This window comes from Nipponia nippon, unplaced genomic scaffold, assembly GCF_047370975.1.
Source record: "Nipponia nippon isolate SJK-2023a ecotype South Korea unplaced genomic scaffold, ASM4737097v1 scaffold_3, whole genome shotgun sequence".
NCBI classification, from domain to species: Eukaryota; Metazoa; Chordata; class Aves; order Pelecaniformes; family Threskiornithidae; genus Nipponia; species Nipponia nippon.
This window is the reverse complement of record NW_028262347.1, coordinates 36069781-36088344: the sequence shown is the minus strand read 5'-3', so window position 1 is coordinate 36088344 and position 18564 is coordinate 36069781. Positions and strand designations below refer to the sequence as shown.

Genomic DNA, 18564 nt, shown 5'->3' with positions numbered 1-18564 from the left:
CCCCTTATAACCATCTCTAATGTTGACTACATTCTCTTCTCGTGAGAATCATACAGTTTCAGGTCATTACCTGAAAGCGTTTTGTTACATAGTTTGTTGCTTCAATGAATAATCAGAACCATCCTTACAGTCACGATGCCTGATTCTCCACTCCTCAGTGCACTTTGCAGCACTGGAACTCTATGGAATCCAATAAATTAAAATTGAAGTTAGGAGACTCATACTTAAGGACAAATTATACTGTGTCCTTAGATTTTTATTTTTTATTTATGAAGCAGAGAGAAGCTTACTGACAAATAAGTCAAAAGTTTAATCAAATGATTACTTTAATAAAGTGAATACTGCCAGTTTTGCTCAAATACTGTAAATCCTCAAAGCTAATCTTCTGTATTTTATTTTTATTTTATTTTGGGGAAAAGACATGAATCATTTATGGATAATGAGTTTTTAAGGTTGATATAAATAAAAATGAGATTTTAATGAGTACCTCAGGGAGCACTTAAGTTATTGAAGGTACACTGTCAAGAGATCTTGATGTTACAAACACCTATGGATAAACATATTTGCATAAATATATAAACATGTTTATATGTTGATTTTAAGCAGGTGAAAAATTTATTTTAACTTTGAACTTTATGAGATCACTAAGATATTTAAAATTAAGCACATATTGGAGGATTAGCATCATGGTGCCCATACTTGGAATGGAGTCCCAGGCAGTTATTTCACATGTCTCTGATAAGAGCCTAACATCATCAGTGAAAACTGTCATTCATCACTATGTATATCTATGGATCTGTTCTAAGTTTTCCTAATGTCATCTTTTATTTTTTCTAGTGTCGCTAGCCAAACTGTGACTCTAGAACATTTGGCTATAAATTCAAAGAAGACCTGCAGATTCACCATATGTAGCACATAACCTAAAGTTCTTTATCAATAATGTAGCTATTTTACTTTAATTTATTTTACTGCATTTTGCTGGGCAGATGTCCAGGTAAACTAACTAACTAACTAACTAACTAACTAACTAACTAACTAACTAAAAAATCTTATTTCACCATAAGTAATGTCATGCTGCTTCTCACCAGCTTTAAAATCTTACGTTCCTTAATTAAATGTTTCATGGTAACAGTTGTAGAAACTTGGTTTCTTATGGATTGAATAGTTCCTGCAAAGACAGTCTTTAAGTACAGAAGTAAAACCTCCTGCACTTTGTTTATTTACTTGCTGCTCTGGAAATTACAACTATTGTGATTAGGCACATAACAACAGATTCAGCTGCTTAATTACACACACTCAAAGCCTTGCAACGTCACAATAAGGAGGGATTAATTCTGCCATTTGGGTATAATCCAATAATTCAAACAATTTAGAACAGAACTGCTCTTGAAGCTTTTCTGAGCGATATTTGTCTTCCAAGGACACAAGATTATTCCCCCTTCTAGGGAAGGCCAAGCAGGACACCCGCCACCTTCTCTTGTGCCAGTCCTACCCTGAAAGCCATTGCAGAGACCTTGGGAAGTCCTAACATTAAGTTATATTCTACAATGTAGAAAATAACAAGAAGATAAAAGCTAGGACACGTCTGCAAATCTGGAAGCAGCATGCGCAGGACAGAGAAGCTCATTCTTGTAAAAGAAGAAAAAAATTCAGTCAAGTAAGTTCTGTTCCTAGAAAAGCAAAGGAGTCCTCCCTAGGAAAGCAGTATGAGTAAGCTTTGTGCCATAACAAAATTGGTACTGTCAGCTGATACTGATAGGGAAGTGTTTGGGACCTTGTCACAAAGAGGCTGAAGTGTATTCAACTTTCAAATCATTCACAGAACAGAAGAAAATATAACAGATCCATAGATTTCTATCAGCTTATAATCAGCTACAAAAGAATGTAAACTTGGTGAATTATTAGACAAACCAGCTATTCTCCCAGTTGTGTTTTTTTCTTAGCTGGTGGTGGAAGAAAGGGAATTATGGGTATAAGAAAAGTCATTGCAAGATTAGAGAAGATTTATAAGCTAATAGGTAATCTTAAAACTACCAGGTATTTTTAATAGTATCAAAACTAGTACAACTGACTCAGTGTCACAGAAACGTGGAAGAATTACAATACATGCAACATACAAGAGGAATATTAAAGAAGAAAATTAAACCTTAACCAGAACAAACTCAAAATCACTAACCATGGATGCATATCTCTAACAGGAACATTCTTAGATTTCAAGGTCTCTAGAGAGCGAAATATAATGTATTAGTATAGGGCAACAATCATGTAGGGTGGCATCACCTCAGATTTGTGAAAAATGGACATCCAAATTCTTCCTCTAGTTTCCTTTAGCACTCAAAAGACAGAGAAGTCTTTCTAAAACATGATTCATTTGATGTGTTTTGGACACTTAGCTTAGGAAGGGATGAATCAGAAATTCCCATTTTTATTGACAGACAACAGAAGATGTCCAGGCAACTGGATAAGATGCAGGTGCCTATGCTGAAGACTAAACACATGAATCCTGTCCATATAATCTCTAGTTACCATTGTTAAAAAGTTGTAAGGGTAGCACTACTTCCTTCAAAGTTTTCTAAAACTCAAAGCACTTATAAGTGTTTCAAAGCGGTACACATAGAAAACCAAACAGGACACATGTTTCTGCCATTAGTGGGAAAGTGTTGCAAAAAGTGTTTGAACTAGATGAGGAAATCAACATCTTATTTCACAATACAGTCTCCTATTTTAATCACATACTTTCAGTTGGTTGTCTAATCATAGCACATGTTCACCCAAACAAAAGTGAGGTAAAACTGCAGTGAAAATGCTTAACTGTTTCATGACAATTAAAAAAAAACCCTGCCAAAATTTGTGGAGAAGAAAGGTAAGCTTTTCTTTTGTTTGTATGCACCAATGAAACATATATTACCTACTAAAGCTGCAGTTGTTTGTGCTCTTTGACGTACGTTATCTTAATAGAATATCACTGTTAGATGAAAAGGTTCTGACTAATCAAAAACTCTTTGTATGGTATATATGTTTATCTACATGTGTTACATGTGATCTCCACAAAAATCCTCAAAACCAGTTAATCAATTAAAAGTGTTTAAAGTAATCATAAAGACAATTTTAAACCACCTCATTCTTTGATTTCTGTAGTTCCCCTGGCATCAGCATAAACCTGTCACTAAGTCCCTGGTCCACTTACCTCTGTTAACAACTACGTATCTAAATATCTTTATGAATCACAGTAAAAATCTCAGCTGTTGCCATTTGGTACTGGCTTAGAATATCTTCTAAACATATCAGTGCAACTCTGTTTCCCTTGAATATACCCTTCAAAATAAACAAGGGAATAGTTCTTAGACATTCCAAAACAATGGACTAGTAAAATTCTATAATAAGTTCTTTGTAAAGTGCTGGGTTTATTATTTCATCTGAAGTGCTGGTGTGACTACAATGGTATACACAGACTTTTCCTTCTCCACAGTACTTCTCTGGTATCTGCTTAAATATCTCATGATTCCCAGTTGCGTTAGACCATTGTTTCATTACCTTTGAATTATGCGACACACATCACAAATACAACCATTGTATGATCCAGTGATATGAAAAACTATATGGGAACTAATCCAAGATTATTAGTACACACAAAATAAGCATTCTTTCGTCAAAGTTTTACAAGCTCAATGAACATATCAAAGGCCCAAGTCTGTCCCTTGATATCTTTCTTAAACAAACGCAAAGTTTTAGACCCTTAGAAAAGTATTTTATGATACATGTTATTTATTGTTGTTTGACTTTGACCCATTACATGAAACTAAGTGGGAGAGAAAAAAGAAACTTCTTTGCAGATAAAAAAGCTGTCAATATTGATTACTTTACTTACAGAAATCCCTGGCTACAAAACCAAATGAAGATCAAGAAAAATACAAAGCCTTAAATAGTGCTTAACTAAGGTTCATTATGTAATCCATGTTGCCTACTTGTATGTAAATGAGAACTGTTTTAGTAAAGGGCTTCAGTTAATTAAATTTAAGTTACCACAAGTATTTCTATGATATGCATCAAATCATTACTAATAACCTATGGTTTGCATACTGAAAGAGCTTGGTAGAAGCACAGTGGGAATTCTTTGTCATGTAATGTCTTTCTGACAATTATTCAAAATTAACATAATTATACAATAAAATACAAAAAAAACCCCTTATTTCTTTCAGTGGCAGCGTGTCCTTAACTTTGAGACTGACTTCCTGAGTGTGGCTCAGTACATCTCAGTAAAAACTATGTTCCATTAAAACCTAACAAAATTGGATCCCCAAAAGGCACTGAATATTTAACAATTAGATCTTATCTGTTCAGCCAAACATAACAAGTTGCTTAGAGGAAAAAACCAGCTTGCTACTGTAGCTAGGATGACAAACCTAGTTTGAAAAAACTGTATAAACCCACCTACAACATATCTACTTTTTTCATCTTTCTTCCCATGACCATTTTAAAGAGCATTTTCTAAACGTTAGGGAAGGCCTCTGTTTGAAACAGCCACTGCTACTGCAGAACACTGCCATACAAGGTACAGTTTTACTAAAACTCAAAGCCTTCCAAGAAATAGAAGAAGTGGCTGTATTACCCTTCAGAGGCTTCATCAGGCTTCCTTAGCATTCAGGTCTTCTTTTTTAAAAACTGAACAACTGTAAATTTATAATATTTTTGTTACTCTTGATACCTCTTTTTTGTACTTATCTCCATTTGCTAGTAAGATTCAAAATGCTCTCTGTTCTTTTGTCGCCTCATTATGACTTCTTTTCCTGTATCTGCGAGTCTCACGTTAACTTGCCATAGATGTTTTACACATATTTTAGGCTAAATGTCAAGTATTCCCTCATGCCCATGAGGCATTCGGAAAGTTGATAAGTTCTGCTTTCAAGGACACTCTGAATGACATTATTAAAATTCAACACTTTGCATATTCTGATGGAGAAAAACGCTTGTCCCTGACAACAAAGGACATAGGTCAATTTAAGGAAGCTTCTCAATCTCCTTACCCATGGCCAGAATTCCTTGTGCCAGTATTTGTAAAACCAAAATGAGAAAATGTTACGAGGGAGGAAGAAAAGTGTAGGAGCCCAGGTCCTGTCCAAAAGTAAAAATCCATAACCATCTGTTGTTTGTGTTACATGGATTTCACAACTGTCATCTCCACTGTGCATGCCATTTCATCTTCACAGCAATATCACCAAAACACCCACTGAGATAAAATAACAAATATTTTGAACATACCATATGATATGTTATTTTCTAAATTAATATTTGACAAAGTCAAAATGAGAACTTGTCTATAGGTTACTTTTGTGTTGTCACTTGAAAAATCCTTTAAGGGTTTGCTACTGTTTGGAAATACTTAACCTCAAACTTGAATAACTTAAGAAATACAGAAGAAGAGAAAGGAAGTTATTAAATGCTGCATTTTTAAATTATAAACATGTTTTGAAAAATGGTAATGGCCACTACTTACACTTATATAGCATCTTTCTTCAAAATGGATCCAAAGGTGCTTTTAAAATTATTTACTTTGAAATATCATCTAGAATTTAAATGGACCTTTCTTTTTTGAACTTCAGACCAGCAAGACTATCCCACATTTCACAGCTGGGTATGTCCTGAAGGATTTATTAGCTCTCAAGCTAATCTCTATAACCCATTGTCACACCCAAAGAGTTATTTTGGAAAAAAAAACAACCAAACAAACAAAAAAAAACCCCAAGGAAACAAAAAACCCAAACTGAAATTGCCCTTGGAAAAATGACAGAAAATGAGTTAAAGACAAGTGAGTAAACCAACTGCTTTTTCCCTAAGGAAATCCAAAACTCAAGGTCAGCTGTGTCTGAAATCACTGGACCTGTCACATGGCTTTTATAGCTGCCACTAAGGCTCCTATCAAACCTACACTGAAAGCAATGAAAACATTTTTACTGGAAACAGATCAGGCTCCGATAAGAAGCTCTCTAATCACTTTTGCTGTTAATGCTGCGCAAAGTGAGAGGTGAAGTTTTGAAAAAGAGAAGAATGAACTGAGAGAACTTGAGGTCAAATGTATTTGATCTTTTCCTTTAATTCCTTAATGCTGGTGTGTGTTAGACCATAAATACAGCTCTACAAGTATACGAATACCTATATAGTTTATGTATATAAGAATACATACATGCACACACATTTTATATACATGTTCATACACATACAGAAACACAGGTTGCCCTGTCAGGATAACTCAACAAATTCCATTTTATCCCAGCTTATGTCCTCCACTAACAAAAGTTTGGTGGTCTCAGTCACAGTCCCTTGGGTGTAAGAGTCCATCACAAAACCATCACCCTTAATTTAATACAATTGACAGTCTCTGCTCAGGAGAGGCAGAAGGAGTTGCCATGGAGACTGAACTATTGCTCTTCTCCAGACGATGCCTTTTTCAAGCACGGGCTGAACAGTAGAGGCTGTGTAATGCCTGTAACCTTGATCACATCACAGGATCTTGGTTTTTGGGATGGCTTTATAGTGAACTTTAACAAACATCCAGGAGATGAGGGGAAAAAAAGACATAGCTAAGAAAACAAACAAACAAAACAAAACAAAAAAAACCCAAACCAACAAAAGCCAATATGAACATGCATATTATGCCAGACTGAGAGTGGAAAAGAGTTTCATATTGATTTGATTTATCAGATTTGTCACCTCTGCTTAGTGGTTTCCTAACAGGGTGAATGCTGTGCTTGACCTATTTGCTGGAATTAACCAGGACTGCAGGAGACCATATGGATTGCCAGATGGTCTGCTATAATTTAATGCCATTTATTCTAAGTATGAAGTAAGTGATAAACATAATTAACATTCTTTTAGCTCCTTACTGGATGCCCTTTATTAGTTTCTTTTTTTTTTTATTTCTGAAGCTTTGAAAGGTAAGTTAATACCTTGTTACTGAAACACAGATGCCAGCTAATTACTGCAAGAGGCTGCAGCCTCCAAAGCAAAGAGTGTCTGCACAGACTCTAACTTATTCACTGACCCCACTGTGATGATTAATAGGTTGAATGCTAAGCTCTAATGAGGATGACAGATCTTAGATGTTTTCAGGTTACCTTAATTAGTAGTATGATGAACAGAGTGTTCATTGAAGATGTACGTATCACACTTCATAGTAAACAATACACCTTGTACTCATGGGCTGAATGTGTATTTCACATTACAGCACATCAAATGCTAAGGAATCAAACCACCTTCAGACAATAAAAACAATGGAGTGATTTCCTTCAGAAATGTTTTTCCTGATTGCTATTTCATATTCTGCCAGTGATTGTCTAAATGGCCTATTTTTTAGGAAGTGGTTCTAGAGAAGCTATGGCTTCAAAGAGTGTTTATATCAGGCAGGGTCGTCATTCTCAGCATTTTAAAACCATGAGTCTGTAACAAGATAATCCAAACAACTTTGCCTACTGTTCCTGTGCTGATAATCTTCATAGTGACTAGGGTAGGTGTCAGCACAATGAATAATAAACCATTTTGTAATTTTTAATGTCAATGCATAGGTGAAGTTTGTATGCTGGTACTCAGAACAGTAAAAGAAGTATTAGAGAAAAGGCAGAAGTACCGAATGCTTTGTATTTTACATGAAAAGTTGTGCACGTTGAACCTCGCAGATAAAAATGACCACAGCTAAAGGTCCTGTGATTTGCATTTGTACTGTTAATAAAACTCAGGTGAACTTTGAGATGACAGAAATGGCATAAATTAAACGTTATTCAAAGATTAAAATAAAAGAACAGCACCTGCGCTATAAAGCAAATCTGCCCTTAGAAAACTTAGCTTCAATTAAAAAATGTGGTGAAAGGGTCCAGGTCAAAAGTCATAGCATAAGGAAAGAAGAATCAAACTCTTTCAACACCTCTGCTCTTCCCTTGTTCCAGGTGGGTCCAGCACTTGTCCAGGGGCCTCCACAGTTACACCTGTACACTCCACAGTGCAAGTGCTTATGCATCCTTAAGAAGCAACTACATTAGAGGGGACCTGAATGTGACAGGACATACCTGCCCTTTTACTCCACTCTTGATTGCATTAGTTCAAGTTACTTCTTCACCTGGTGAATTTTGGTGAATCACTTGGTTATTGTTGCTGGTCCTATAAAATCCTTTATGATTCTCTACTAGCATATGAATAAAAATGGGATCAAAATATCTGAACAGCAAGCTTTTGTTGATATTGACACCACTTGTCAAGATGTCTTTATAAGGTCTCTGTCTCTGCCAGCATTTGAAAAAAGGATCCATTTTTCCATGCCATTAACTGAAAAATATTTACTTGAGGTCCTTAAGCTAATGCTATACTGGCTGCAGGTTCATTTTTCTAGTCAGAGGGGAAAAACAGGTAGTCTGAATCCCTCCCTGTAGGCACCTACCTCTCTTCCCTGACTGCTAAAGGAGCTAGGGTCATTCAGGTGTCAAAACTTAGGTAGGCTGAAATCAGAGATAAAAAATTACCACGCTAAAAATGAGACTTCATGCTTCCTTCACTAGTTTGTTTACTGGACCTGATAATACCGTACTTTACTATTACAGATACCACTTCTGAAAAATTTTGGAGTGATGCTCTTCAGTGATTAACAGTATTGAATCTCAATGTGCTATTGGGACAGTTTTCACTTTCTATGTTTATACATATGTACACACACACACACACACATATATATAAAAGTATACATTTAATTGCTCCATCATTACAAACAGTCTGAGATGTTCCAAGTGGTTACCTCATAATATCCAAAGAAAGAGCAATGCCAGATCTAGTGCCTGAAATAACATCATATTCGGCCCTCTGGACTGCCTGAGAAAGTGTTTTGCCTAAATAGCAGCTATGTCTCACCAATACTTAAAAAAAAAATTCTGAAAGAATAAAGAAATCAAGCAGAATTTAACAGTTAGTCTTTGAGGCTGATAGACACAAAACCTGCCAAAGCAGGTTTGACACTTAGTCCTTAAACATGGCTTTATACTTTAAGATCCTTTTTCATCTGTCTTGTTCTTTACTCGCTTGCTCACAACAAAAAAAGATATCAGAGAATTTATCTTCACTATTCATTTCAGTCCCAACAATAAGATTGTCTGTATCTTAGCTGTCATACAGATGGCATGTATGAAACATGGCTCTTGGCCTAAATGGAAAGCAAGACTTTATTTTAGGACAAACAGGGACAAGATATAAAACCCCTGTCTACAGAAGAATACCTGTGCCTGACTAATGAACCCTCATTGCCATAACAATTTTCTGTATTTAAGCTCTATCATCTGATCTACTGAGAGACCTCACCAAGGCAGTGGAAACAGAGCAAACATACCCCCAGGCCCTGAAGAAGTTACTTGGGCTTTGCTTTGTTGGAAAATGAAACTGTGAATTTAGGGCAAAATTGCAAAACAGAATTAGGTAGAGGAACAAACAAAAGGCCCTAAGGGGAAAACAAAAAGGAAGAGAATATAAAATGTTTTAAAAGAGAAAGTAAACAGTACTTTGATGATGATGTGGCTACCAGTACTCTCTGATAAAGTATGATGCAAAAAGAAGCATGCATTTTGGTAAATTCTTTAGGTAATAATGACAAAATCAGGTAGTAATTAACTTCAAGTGCTTTAAGACCATAGAAAAATAAAACAAACTATGATATTTGCAAATTTCACAAATGTCTTACCTCCTGCATACATGACAGCCAACATTATCGATGATATCCAAGCTATCTCACTATATGATGTGTGGAAGATTTCTTGTATTTCTTTGAAGAATACCGTGATGGCTTTGGGGAATGCATAGGAAAATCCAATGGAGATAAAAGCCCCAAAGACCACAACCCATCCCCAGCCTCCATCTGGAGGTGGGTACTGTGGCGCTGCTATTGCTGGTGGCATTTTTGGTCTCTGTCTCTTCTCCAACTAGGCTGAAAAAGAACAGAAGAAATAAGGTTTCAAACAGTTTTCCTTTTTTCTTTATCAAACCACAGTATTCAGTCATCATCTGCAGGGATTAAAAAGAATCCTCAGAGCAGAGACCAATTTCCAGCTTTCATGGGACCACGGAACAGGAGTACCTGTTTTTAGAAGCAAAATCTGTTCTGCAAAAAAACTTGTGGCAAGAATATTTGCAATATCCTATTCAGTATATGACAACTGTTACAAATCATTGATCTCAGTCACTGAAGTTGTATTTGCAATTAGTCACTTATTGGAAAGTGATGTGTCTGTGTGGGTTAATTTATGTAGCTCTATCATCTACAGTGTGGATTTAGCACAGGAATAAAACAGAAAAAAAAATAGAAACTGGACTTACAGGAAACAATGGGAAAAAGTTACAGTAAATTATCACTAAATGCCATTGTGTTAGCAAGACTTACCAGTACCTCAGCAAAATCATCAGCAGCGACAACAAGGAATAAATTCATTACATGGTTTTTTATCATATGCTGTCATTATCCAATTTTTGACCATTGTTGGTATCTCTTGCTTACCTCATGAGAACATCTAAAAAGCGGGTTCTATGCAGGGAACATAGAGAACAGAGAAATTCCCTGTGTATCCATAAAATACATACAAAATATTATAATTCCATATTGTACTTTTATTTTTAAAATTTTCATCTTCATATTAGTTGATGCTGATATTAATTGTAGGAACAAAGTGGAGCTTGATGATACTATTTTTGCTCTGTTTCCACGTCAGAAGTTATCAGGAATTCTTTCACTACAAACCTCACAAACTTTCCACAGCTATTCTTTAATTTAGAGTTTACCATAATAGATACCACCAGAGTGATATCTTATAGAGGTACTGAGAGGTGTAACCAACACATTCAGGCAGCTCAAGAAATCATAGGTAATCCACACAAAACTCCTAAGGCCTGAAATAAATTTCATACTGTTATTATCATCCTGATATCTAAAAACTTAAGCTTTCTACATTCTGCATAACCTTTTTAGAAAACATGCAGTAGCGAGAATCCATTTTGTAATTCTGAGATTTTTCCATTATCAAATCCTTTTATTATTAAACACAGAGATGGAGCCCACTGTGTTTTCTTCTGTGTAATCCAGCCTACACAGACAGCATGAACTGAAAATTCCTCCTTCCTCCCTGTTTCTTTCTTGGGCATTTAGGCAACTTATTACTCTTGATTGTCTCCTGCCATACCAGTATCAAAAGCTGTGGATGATAACAGTGTGTAGGTTGCTGTTATGCTTATGATTACTAGCAAGTCTCTATGTGATTTCTTCCATGCCACTTACGGCATATTCCAATTTCTTGCAGCAAACTGCATTAGCACTGGGAGTGATATGATTACCTTGATAAAAACTAAAAAACGAACCGTGCTAGTTTATATTAATCTCCCAGGATAGTGCCTGGAGTACTTTCAAGGTAAATGCCACGTAGCACTGTGTGCAATATATGCCACAAAATTAGCAGTGTTGCTTTTAAGATTATCTATCACTAGGATAGCCCTGTGATAGAAACCCACTGTATTTCTGATTCTCCACTTCACGGAAGCTGATTGTAGACATCACCCTGATATTGGCAGACCTCTGGGGGAAAGTTAAATCAATGACTAAACCATCTGGCTTCTATGCAAGGTTGCAAAAGCCCAGTTAGTTTGGCTTCTGCATCATATCATACAGATTTGCTGCTGGCAGCAATAGACATCTATTGCTCTGTACATAAACCATATAAATCTTTTTATACACATGTCCAGAAAGAACCTCTGGCATGTACTTTGTTTCTGCTTATCCTAGTCGCAGCTTAATATTAGTCCACATTATTTCCATCAGTGAGGAAAACCTGGGCCTGCCACTAGAAGAGGTTGGACAAGTAGAGACAATTCTGGTTGCTGAGACTTTGGCAAAGCAGTTAAAGACCAGTTTGGTTTTGCTGAGTCAGGACCCATTAGAAGGAAAAGTATCTCAGAAAGCCCATTGTAACTTCTAACACACATAGTGATGAACCATTGCCTTCAAAAGCACAAAACCTCAAATTGGCATGAAAAGCAGAACTCTGTTTTTGTGAATTGAGTGACAGTAAACAACAGAGTTTGCTATCTGTCCCAGAAAGCTGTTGCTCTGCTCATCTGAGAAAACTATTAGTTATTTCCTAAAAAAAGGTTAAGTATTGTTTTCTTACACTTCAAAGGTTTGAGCATATTTGTTTTTGTATTTCCTATTCATATGACAACACTTCTATGCCTATTATAAATTTTAGTAATGCCACACAACACCAAGGCATTGCTCTCCATAAAAATGGAAAGGGATTATCAACTTATTGAGGAAGCACTCCTTTTCCTAAAAATAATACACAACCACTTTGAAAAATCACTGCCACCACATTAGTCAGAAGAACGCTGAAGTTTTCTGAATGTCACTAAGGTGTTGGTGCTTTGGAAAGATCCCATTATATCCATCGCTTTAGGGCAGCAGAACAGGATCTGACAGTTCAGTGCTCTCCTCCCTTCAAAAGCTTCACTGTAAACTAAGGGGGCACTAAGAAGATGAGCAAAGGGGCATTGGCTGATCCTATGCCTCAGCCTAGAGGCAAACTGCTGCAAAGCCCACTGCATGGCCAGCTTGTAGTGCTGTTGCAGTAAAAGGCTGTCTGCTAACCTATACTAGATGTTACACTGTCACAAAGAAGAGCCTGGATCATTGTATCTCACACCTCCTGTTTATCCCCCAGAGTTGAGTTAATAATAGCTTCCCTGATGTTCCTTTATGATCATGATAGCCAATTTTAGCTCCAGTTATTAAAAGGTAAAAAGGAAAAAAATAATAAATACATGTTTGCACCAAGAGGAAAAAAAGTATTCATGTTGTCAGAAACATTAAATCCAACATCTCAAACATCCCATACCTGCTCAGGAGCTAAAGCAACTTTCTCCTGTAAAACGTGCACTTAATATTCCTGAAACTGAACTCCTCCTAAAGCAGTCTAGCAAATTAATATACCTAGCTCTAATCTAAGCCTAACTAGTAAGATTTGGGTAGTATAGGTAGTATATGGACAAGTGCAAAATCCATTAGCAACCAAAACAAAACAGCATTTTAGATGAGTGGATATAAATGTTGACAAGGGAAGAGGCGGAAGAGGCAGAAAAGGAAGGAATAAAGCAGTGACAAGCAAAACACCTTTTCAGAGCTCTCAGAGCTTATTATGGGCTGTGAAGAATAAAAAGAAATACGGTAGAAAGCATAAAAACAGGCAGGTGTGTTGTTGTTCATGTGAAGGACATGGTACTGGACAAAAAAAAAAAAAAAAAAAGGCAGCACTTGAGTACATAAAGGTCACCACCAGTGTTTTTAGTCAGTCATATGAATTCCATCATGTGCTTAAAGGTAGTGAGAGAGCAGTGCTCATACCTATGCTTTTATAGGCAAGCAGTGGGCGAGGAACGCTGCCTGCCCTCTGCCCAGGGAAGCAGCAGGGGAATAGCAACTGAAGCGTGTTCTGAGTGAAGCCATCAACCTCCCTTCTCTGTCAGACAGAGAGGTTGCTCAGCCTTTCCATACCCCGAGTCAGACTGTGCACAAGGATTTTCTCCTAAGCTCCTTCTAGTTCCCCTGTATAAATCCCATTTATGTAAGCAGTGAACAAGAACATAGCTTACTGTAGTAAGAGCTGCATGTGTCTACTAACAAATAATAGGAGAGAAACAGGGAAAGAGGACACTTTTAAAACATCTGATATGCAAAATTGTTTACTATATAGATCTTGGCGCATATGAACTTAATTGAGCAAATGAGAACTAGTGAATGAGAGAAAGGGAGGGAAGGACAGAGGGAGAAAGGCAGGAAAGAAGGGAAAGAAAGGAAGGAAAAAAGGGGAAAAAAAGAAAGAGAAAGTAGCAAGCAAGCAACAAGGTCAAACTAAGAACGAATGCTACAGACAAATAATGTATCTTGATATCATGCACCGTAGACTTCAGTCAGTCATGATCAACCTGTTCAGACTGCTCTTCTACCAATGCTTCATTAATATTCTGCAGTTGCCAGCTGCCAGAATCAGCTATCAATACAACAGCTTGTCAAAGATTCTTCTGAGAAGGGGTTATGTTGTTCTCTTGTTTATAGAGACTCTGATTTTACTGGGAGTTTTAGTTTTGTTTTTCTGCAACATTAGAATAACTGTTTGCTTTTCTGCTTGCATTTTGTCTGCCTTGTCCTCAATGTGCTCCATCACCACTTGACTCAGCAGCCATTTGTCCCAGAGTAAAAGAGCTGGTATGTGAAAAATCTGTCCCCAGTTGCTGTAGGATAGCAGGAATATTTGGCACATGTGTACTGCATTCCACTTCCACACAGTAAGCCAAGGACCACAAAAAGCTTTGCAAACTTGAGCAAATTCAGTCTTATAACATCCCTGTGGGGTGACTCGAGAAGTATCATCTACTTTCAGACGTGGGAAACAAATATAATAACAGGCTAAATAACCTGTCTTGTCCCAAATCAGTAGCAAAGCTCGGATGTGGACTAATGTCCAAGTAAGCTGTGAGTTATGACTGAGATTTTTAAGTACATGTGTGTTTTAGAAGCTCATTAAGTAGCAAATGTAGATTAATTGTACTGCTTCATACTTGAGCTAGGAGCACAGGTGGGGTACAATGTTTGCTCTATAGGTTTGAATAGTCTGCTGCTCTAACACTCCCAACAAATGTTAAATAAATTACATATTTGAAATAAATGACTCTGTGGTAGCATTAGTAAAATAATGAGCTATATAGAAATTATACTCTTATAAAAGATCTTTGCTTAAAAGCTGCAAAATTTCAATTTTCTTATTTTTATTAACAGCTCTTTAATGAGTTCCAAGCAGGATGGCAGGATAGTGGGTGTCACCTCATCAACTGGTATTGCCTCACCAACTTCTACAAGCTATTGTCATTATCTTGTGAGCAATATCCAGTATTTGATGAAAAAAAATCTTGTTAGTTTTGTGAGATGGTTTTGCTCTGACTTGCAATTTTGTTGTGGAAAAGGGGAGGATGTGGAAAGGCTCTGACTGAAGGGATCAAGAGAGCTTGTTCTCTGCTTTTAGCTCTAACTAGTCAGTTCTGGAGGCAAAGTAGCACCTAATGAGCTCTGGTACCCAACCTTAAAGAACTGGCTAATCGTCCTGAAAGAGGAAAATAGTCCACATTTTGTCTGAATGTATGTATTCAGAGACTGAGGGGTATGTGATAAATGAAAGCCAGGTAGATGAAAGATGCACTCAGAATCTGACTTTACTGCATTTTTTCCACTAGGGTCTAACCTGCAGGACAAATACACCCTGTGTGAGACAGAAACTGCTAAAATGTGCCCAGGCTACCTAGCATTTTAGAAAGCTGCTAGTATTTGTAAAGTTTCTCCAACAGTCTTGAATCAAAGGGCCATGTCTATGAAAGCTTTCCAGATTTTTATGGACAATAAAATACATGGTATATATAGTATATTATATTTAATTGTATTTATGGGGCTTATGTTAGGATTCACTATTTTTGCTAAAAGTCAAAGCAAATCATAAAAAAAAAAAACTAAAATCACCAGTCTTATTTGATTTTAAAGCCTATTTAACTTCGCTCTTTAATAGCACAATATCCAACAATATTAAAATATATTACTACAGGTATTTTATGTATAAAGCTGTATCTTACTGAGAAAAGACAAACTTTTTTTTTTCTTGAAGAGGAGATGAAGGAACTAGTTCTAAATATTCACATCTATGAAACAAACATGGAGCTATTCAACCCATCCATAATTTACAGTTAAGAATCAATATTGTAGTATACTTGTCATCCCACTGAAGCAGTAACAAGACAAGTATGTGCTTGAAGACAGTGTGGGAAAGTAACAGCCCCTCACACATCCAAAGCAGGCATATTAATATCATTCTTGCAAATGCCTAGGAGGTTAGCAGAGGCAGGCTCTGTGGAGGGAAGCAGAAGGGAGGGAAAGACACGTGTTGTAAGATAAAAATAAATTAACAATCCCAATAATTTTGTTTCTTCTTAGGGTCTGGCATTGTAATGGGCTGATTCTTAATAACAGCATCAGCTGAGCAGATAATTGGATGTAAAAGCAAAAACTGTTTGCTGAGTTAAACAAGGATGCTGACAGGTGTGAGTTCCTGATGGCTGTGGGAGTAATGAAAGGTCTAATTCACTTTTACCAAGAAGACTGGAATAAAGGCACATGTCATGTAATTCCTTCTTCCTGTTTGAGGACTCAAAATAGGATTACGGAGACAGAAGTAAGTTCTGTAAGATATTGCCCTATAAAAAGCAAAAGTGTATAAATTACACTGTGAGAGTGAAATTAAAATCCAATTTGCACTAAGGCCCTATTTCATCATGGTTTAAACAGAGGCTGAGGCCAAAAGCTATTACTAAGTCAGTCACTCAAGTCAGGTTTTTACAGAACTGGAACCCCCATCTGAAAAAATTATATTGAAACTATATTGGAATTGTTATATCATTGAAATCTGATTTTGAGAACCACTGAGTCAGTAGTGAGATAACTAACATAATTTTTCAAAACTAATATTAATGCAGCATTCATTGGAGCTTTGTTGGGGGGTGGGGGTGGGGTTTTTTGGGTTTTTTAACCTCATATATCGTGCTGCCACATTCTCCTGGGAAACCATATTCACAGTCACAGTCATGGGTTGGACTTCTGTTCATCATGTCTTCTGTTACTACCTTTTTTCATTGACTTTAAGGGAAACCTAAATGACTGATTTACTCTGCATGACTAAATGCCTAGATGACTAAAGTTAAAGGAAATGAATTCCAACCAAAGTGATTGCAGTTCTGTTTTAATTACTTCAAAAAAGCAGTCAATAGAATGTCTAGCCTAAAGAGGTTGGCACTCCACCCAAACTGAAGTGCACTGAAATGACATGTTGATGGCTAAATTGAAAATGCCAGTGAGCCAGTCTGAAGAATTATTCAGTTTTAACAATAAATTGATTGCGGTTGATGAAAAATTCTGCATACCTAGAAAAAAATAAACTGTCAAACTAATCAACCTTTCAAAAAAACCCAAACCAAAACTTTGTTGTGCCATTAAAGTACTAGTTTTAATAAGCTCAGCTAAACCCATCCTTTATAACTCAAAGTGTTGGTTCCCTGCACTGCAAGAATATTGATCCACTTATTAATTAATTTCTAACCATTTGTACCATCCTTTAAATTCTAGTACTACTCCTCATATTTAACTATGGTAGTTACCAGCTTTACAACCTGTTGTATAAGCTTATTATTTTAACTCTGTATAGACCAATTTGGAACCAATTTTGGTAATATAAGCATTTTCAGTACATCAGCACAGTCATCTTCTTTAAAATTCACATTGAGTGAATGTTATAAGAAAGAAGAATACCCAGAATAACAGAAGTCATGTAAATCTGGAGCTGTATGTTTGATACATATTTTTAAGAGTTCTGATGTTTGGAAAATGGGGAGTTATATTTTCACTTATTTGTAATGTTTTATAAATGGAAGAACTAAGGTTTCAGGTCAGTGTTAATGGAGTTTTCTGCACAGCTGCTGCACATTGCTTGAAAAATAAATAGCATAATCTTTCCAAAGCAGCAGATTTTCCATTATCAATAATAACAGATATTCATTTTAATATCATTCTCTCAGTACTAAGCTGCAGAAAAAAAAAATCAATGATGGGAAAAGCTACTCTATTCTTAGGCTGTGCTATTAGTTAAGGTTTTCAAAATCAAAATTTGTATCTTGTTACCTAAACATATAATTTGGAAGTGGCAATATTTAATTCATTTATTGCTGAAGATAATATTCACATCCATCAGCTTAATATTTGATGTTACGAAGATGCAATAGATTCCAATTCAAATTCTGCTCACATTAGTTTCTGTAAACTTTATCAAAGTTACTCTGTGCTCTTGAGATTAGAATCCAACTCCTGGCTGTCTTCTCTACTTCAATATTGCGGCTCAGTGTACTTTCTGAATATGTCCTACCACTCGCCTAAATCCTGGCCTGGAAGCATCATCGCACATATACTGGGAAAATATTTTTCTTCTATTCTTGTGCAGCACATGACTCCCATGGGTGGAAATACTTACTAATGCTTAAGTCTCAGTGACAACTACTTAGATTATGTAATAGGAAGTAAACTGATCTGGATTCTGTTCCTAAGAGCATATGACTGGAAACACATAACAGGCCAAGGCTGGAAAATAATTCCAGACTGCAAAAGCTTATACAGGGTTCACATTTCATTTATTCCTGCCAGTTTGGAAATTGTTACTAGTTTAAGAAATATTTTCTATATTATTAATAAAATGGAAAAAGTTAGGAACACTTCTGATGACATATAGACTTTTAGAAGTGTGAACCGGGAAATCTAATTAATTATGAACTTTCTGTTAGCAAAGCTACAGTTAACTTATGTACTATACAGAAAATTACATAAATAAGGCAGACAGGAAATGGGCAGAACCACCAAAACTTGCAATGAGGAAAACAATACCTTTTAAAAGAAATGACTTGGGAACCATTGTATCT

General features: G+C 36.2%; 1 protein-coding gene across 3 annotated transcripts in view; it reads right to left on the bottom strand.

Moving 5' to 3' along the window:
* The window catches only part of SLC16A7 (solute carrier family 16 member 7), an 82160-nt gene that overhangs the window by 19988 nt on the left and 43608 nt on the right, over positions 1-18564 (bottom strand). For all 3 annotated transcript variants that reach the window (XM_087764846.1, XM_087764845.1, XM_087764847.1), the window contains one exon: positions 9710-9952. In XM_087764846.1, coding sequence (XP_087620972.1) covers positions 9710-9923 — 214 coding nt within the window. In that variant the 5' untranslated portion in view covers positions 9924-9952. The remainder of the gene's footprint in view (positions 1-9709; positions 9953-18564) is intronic.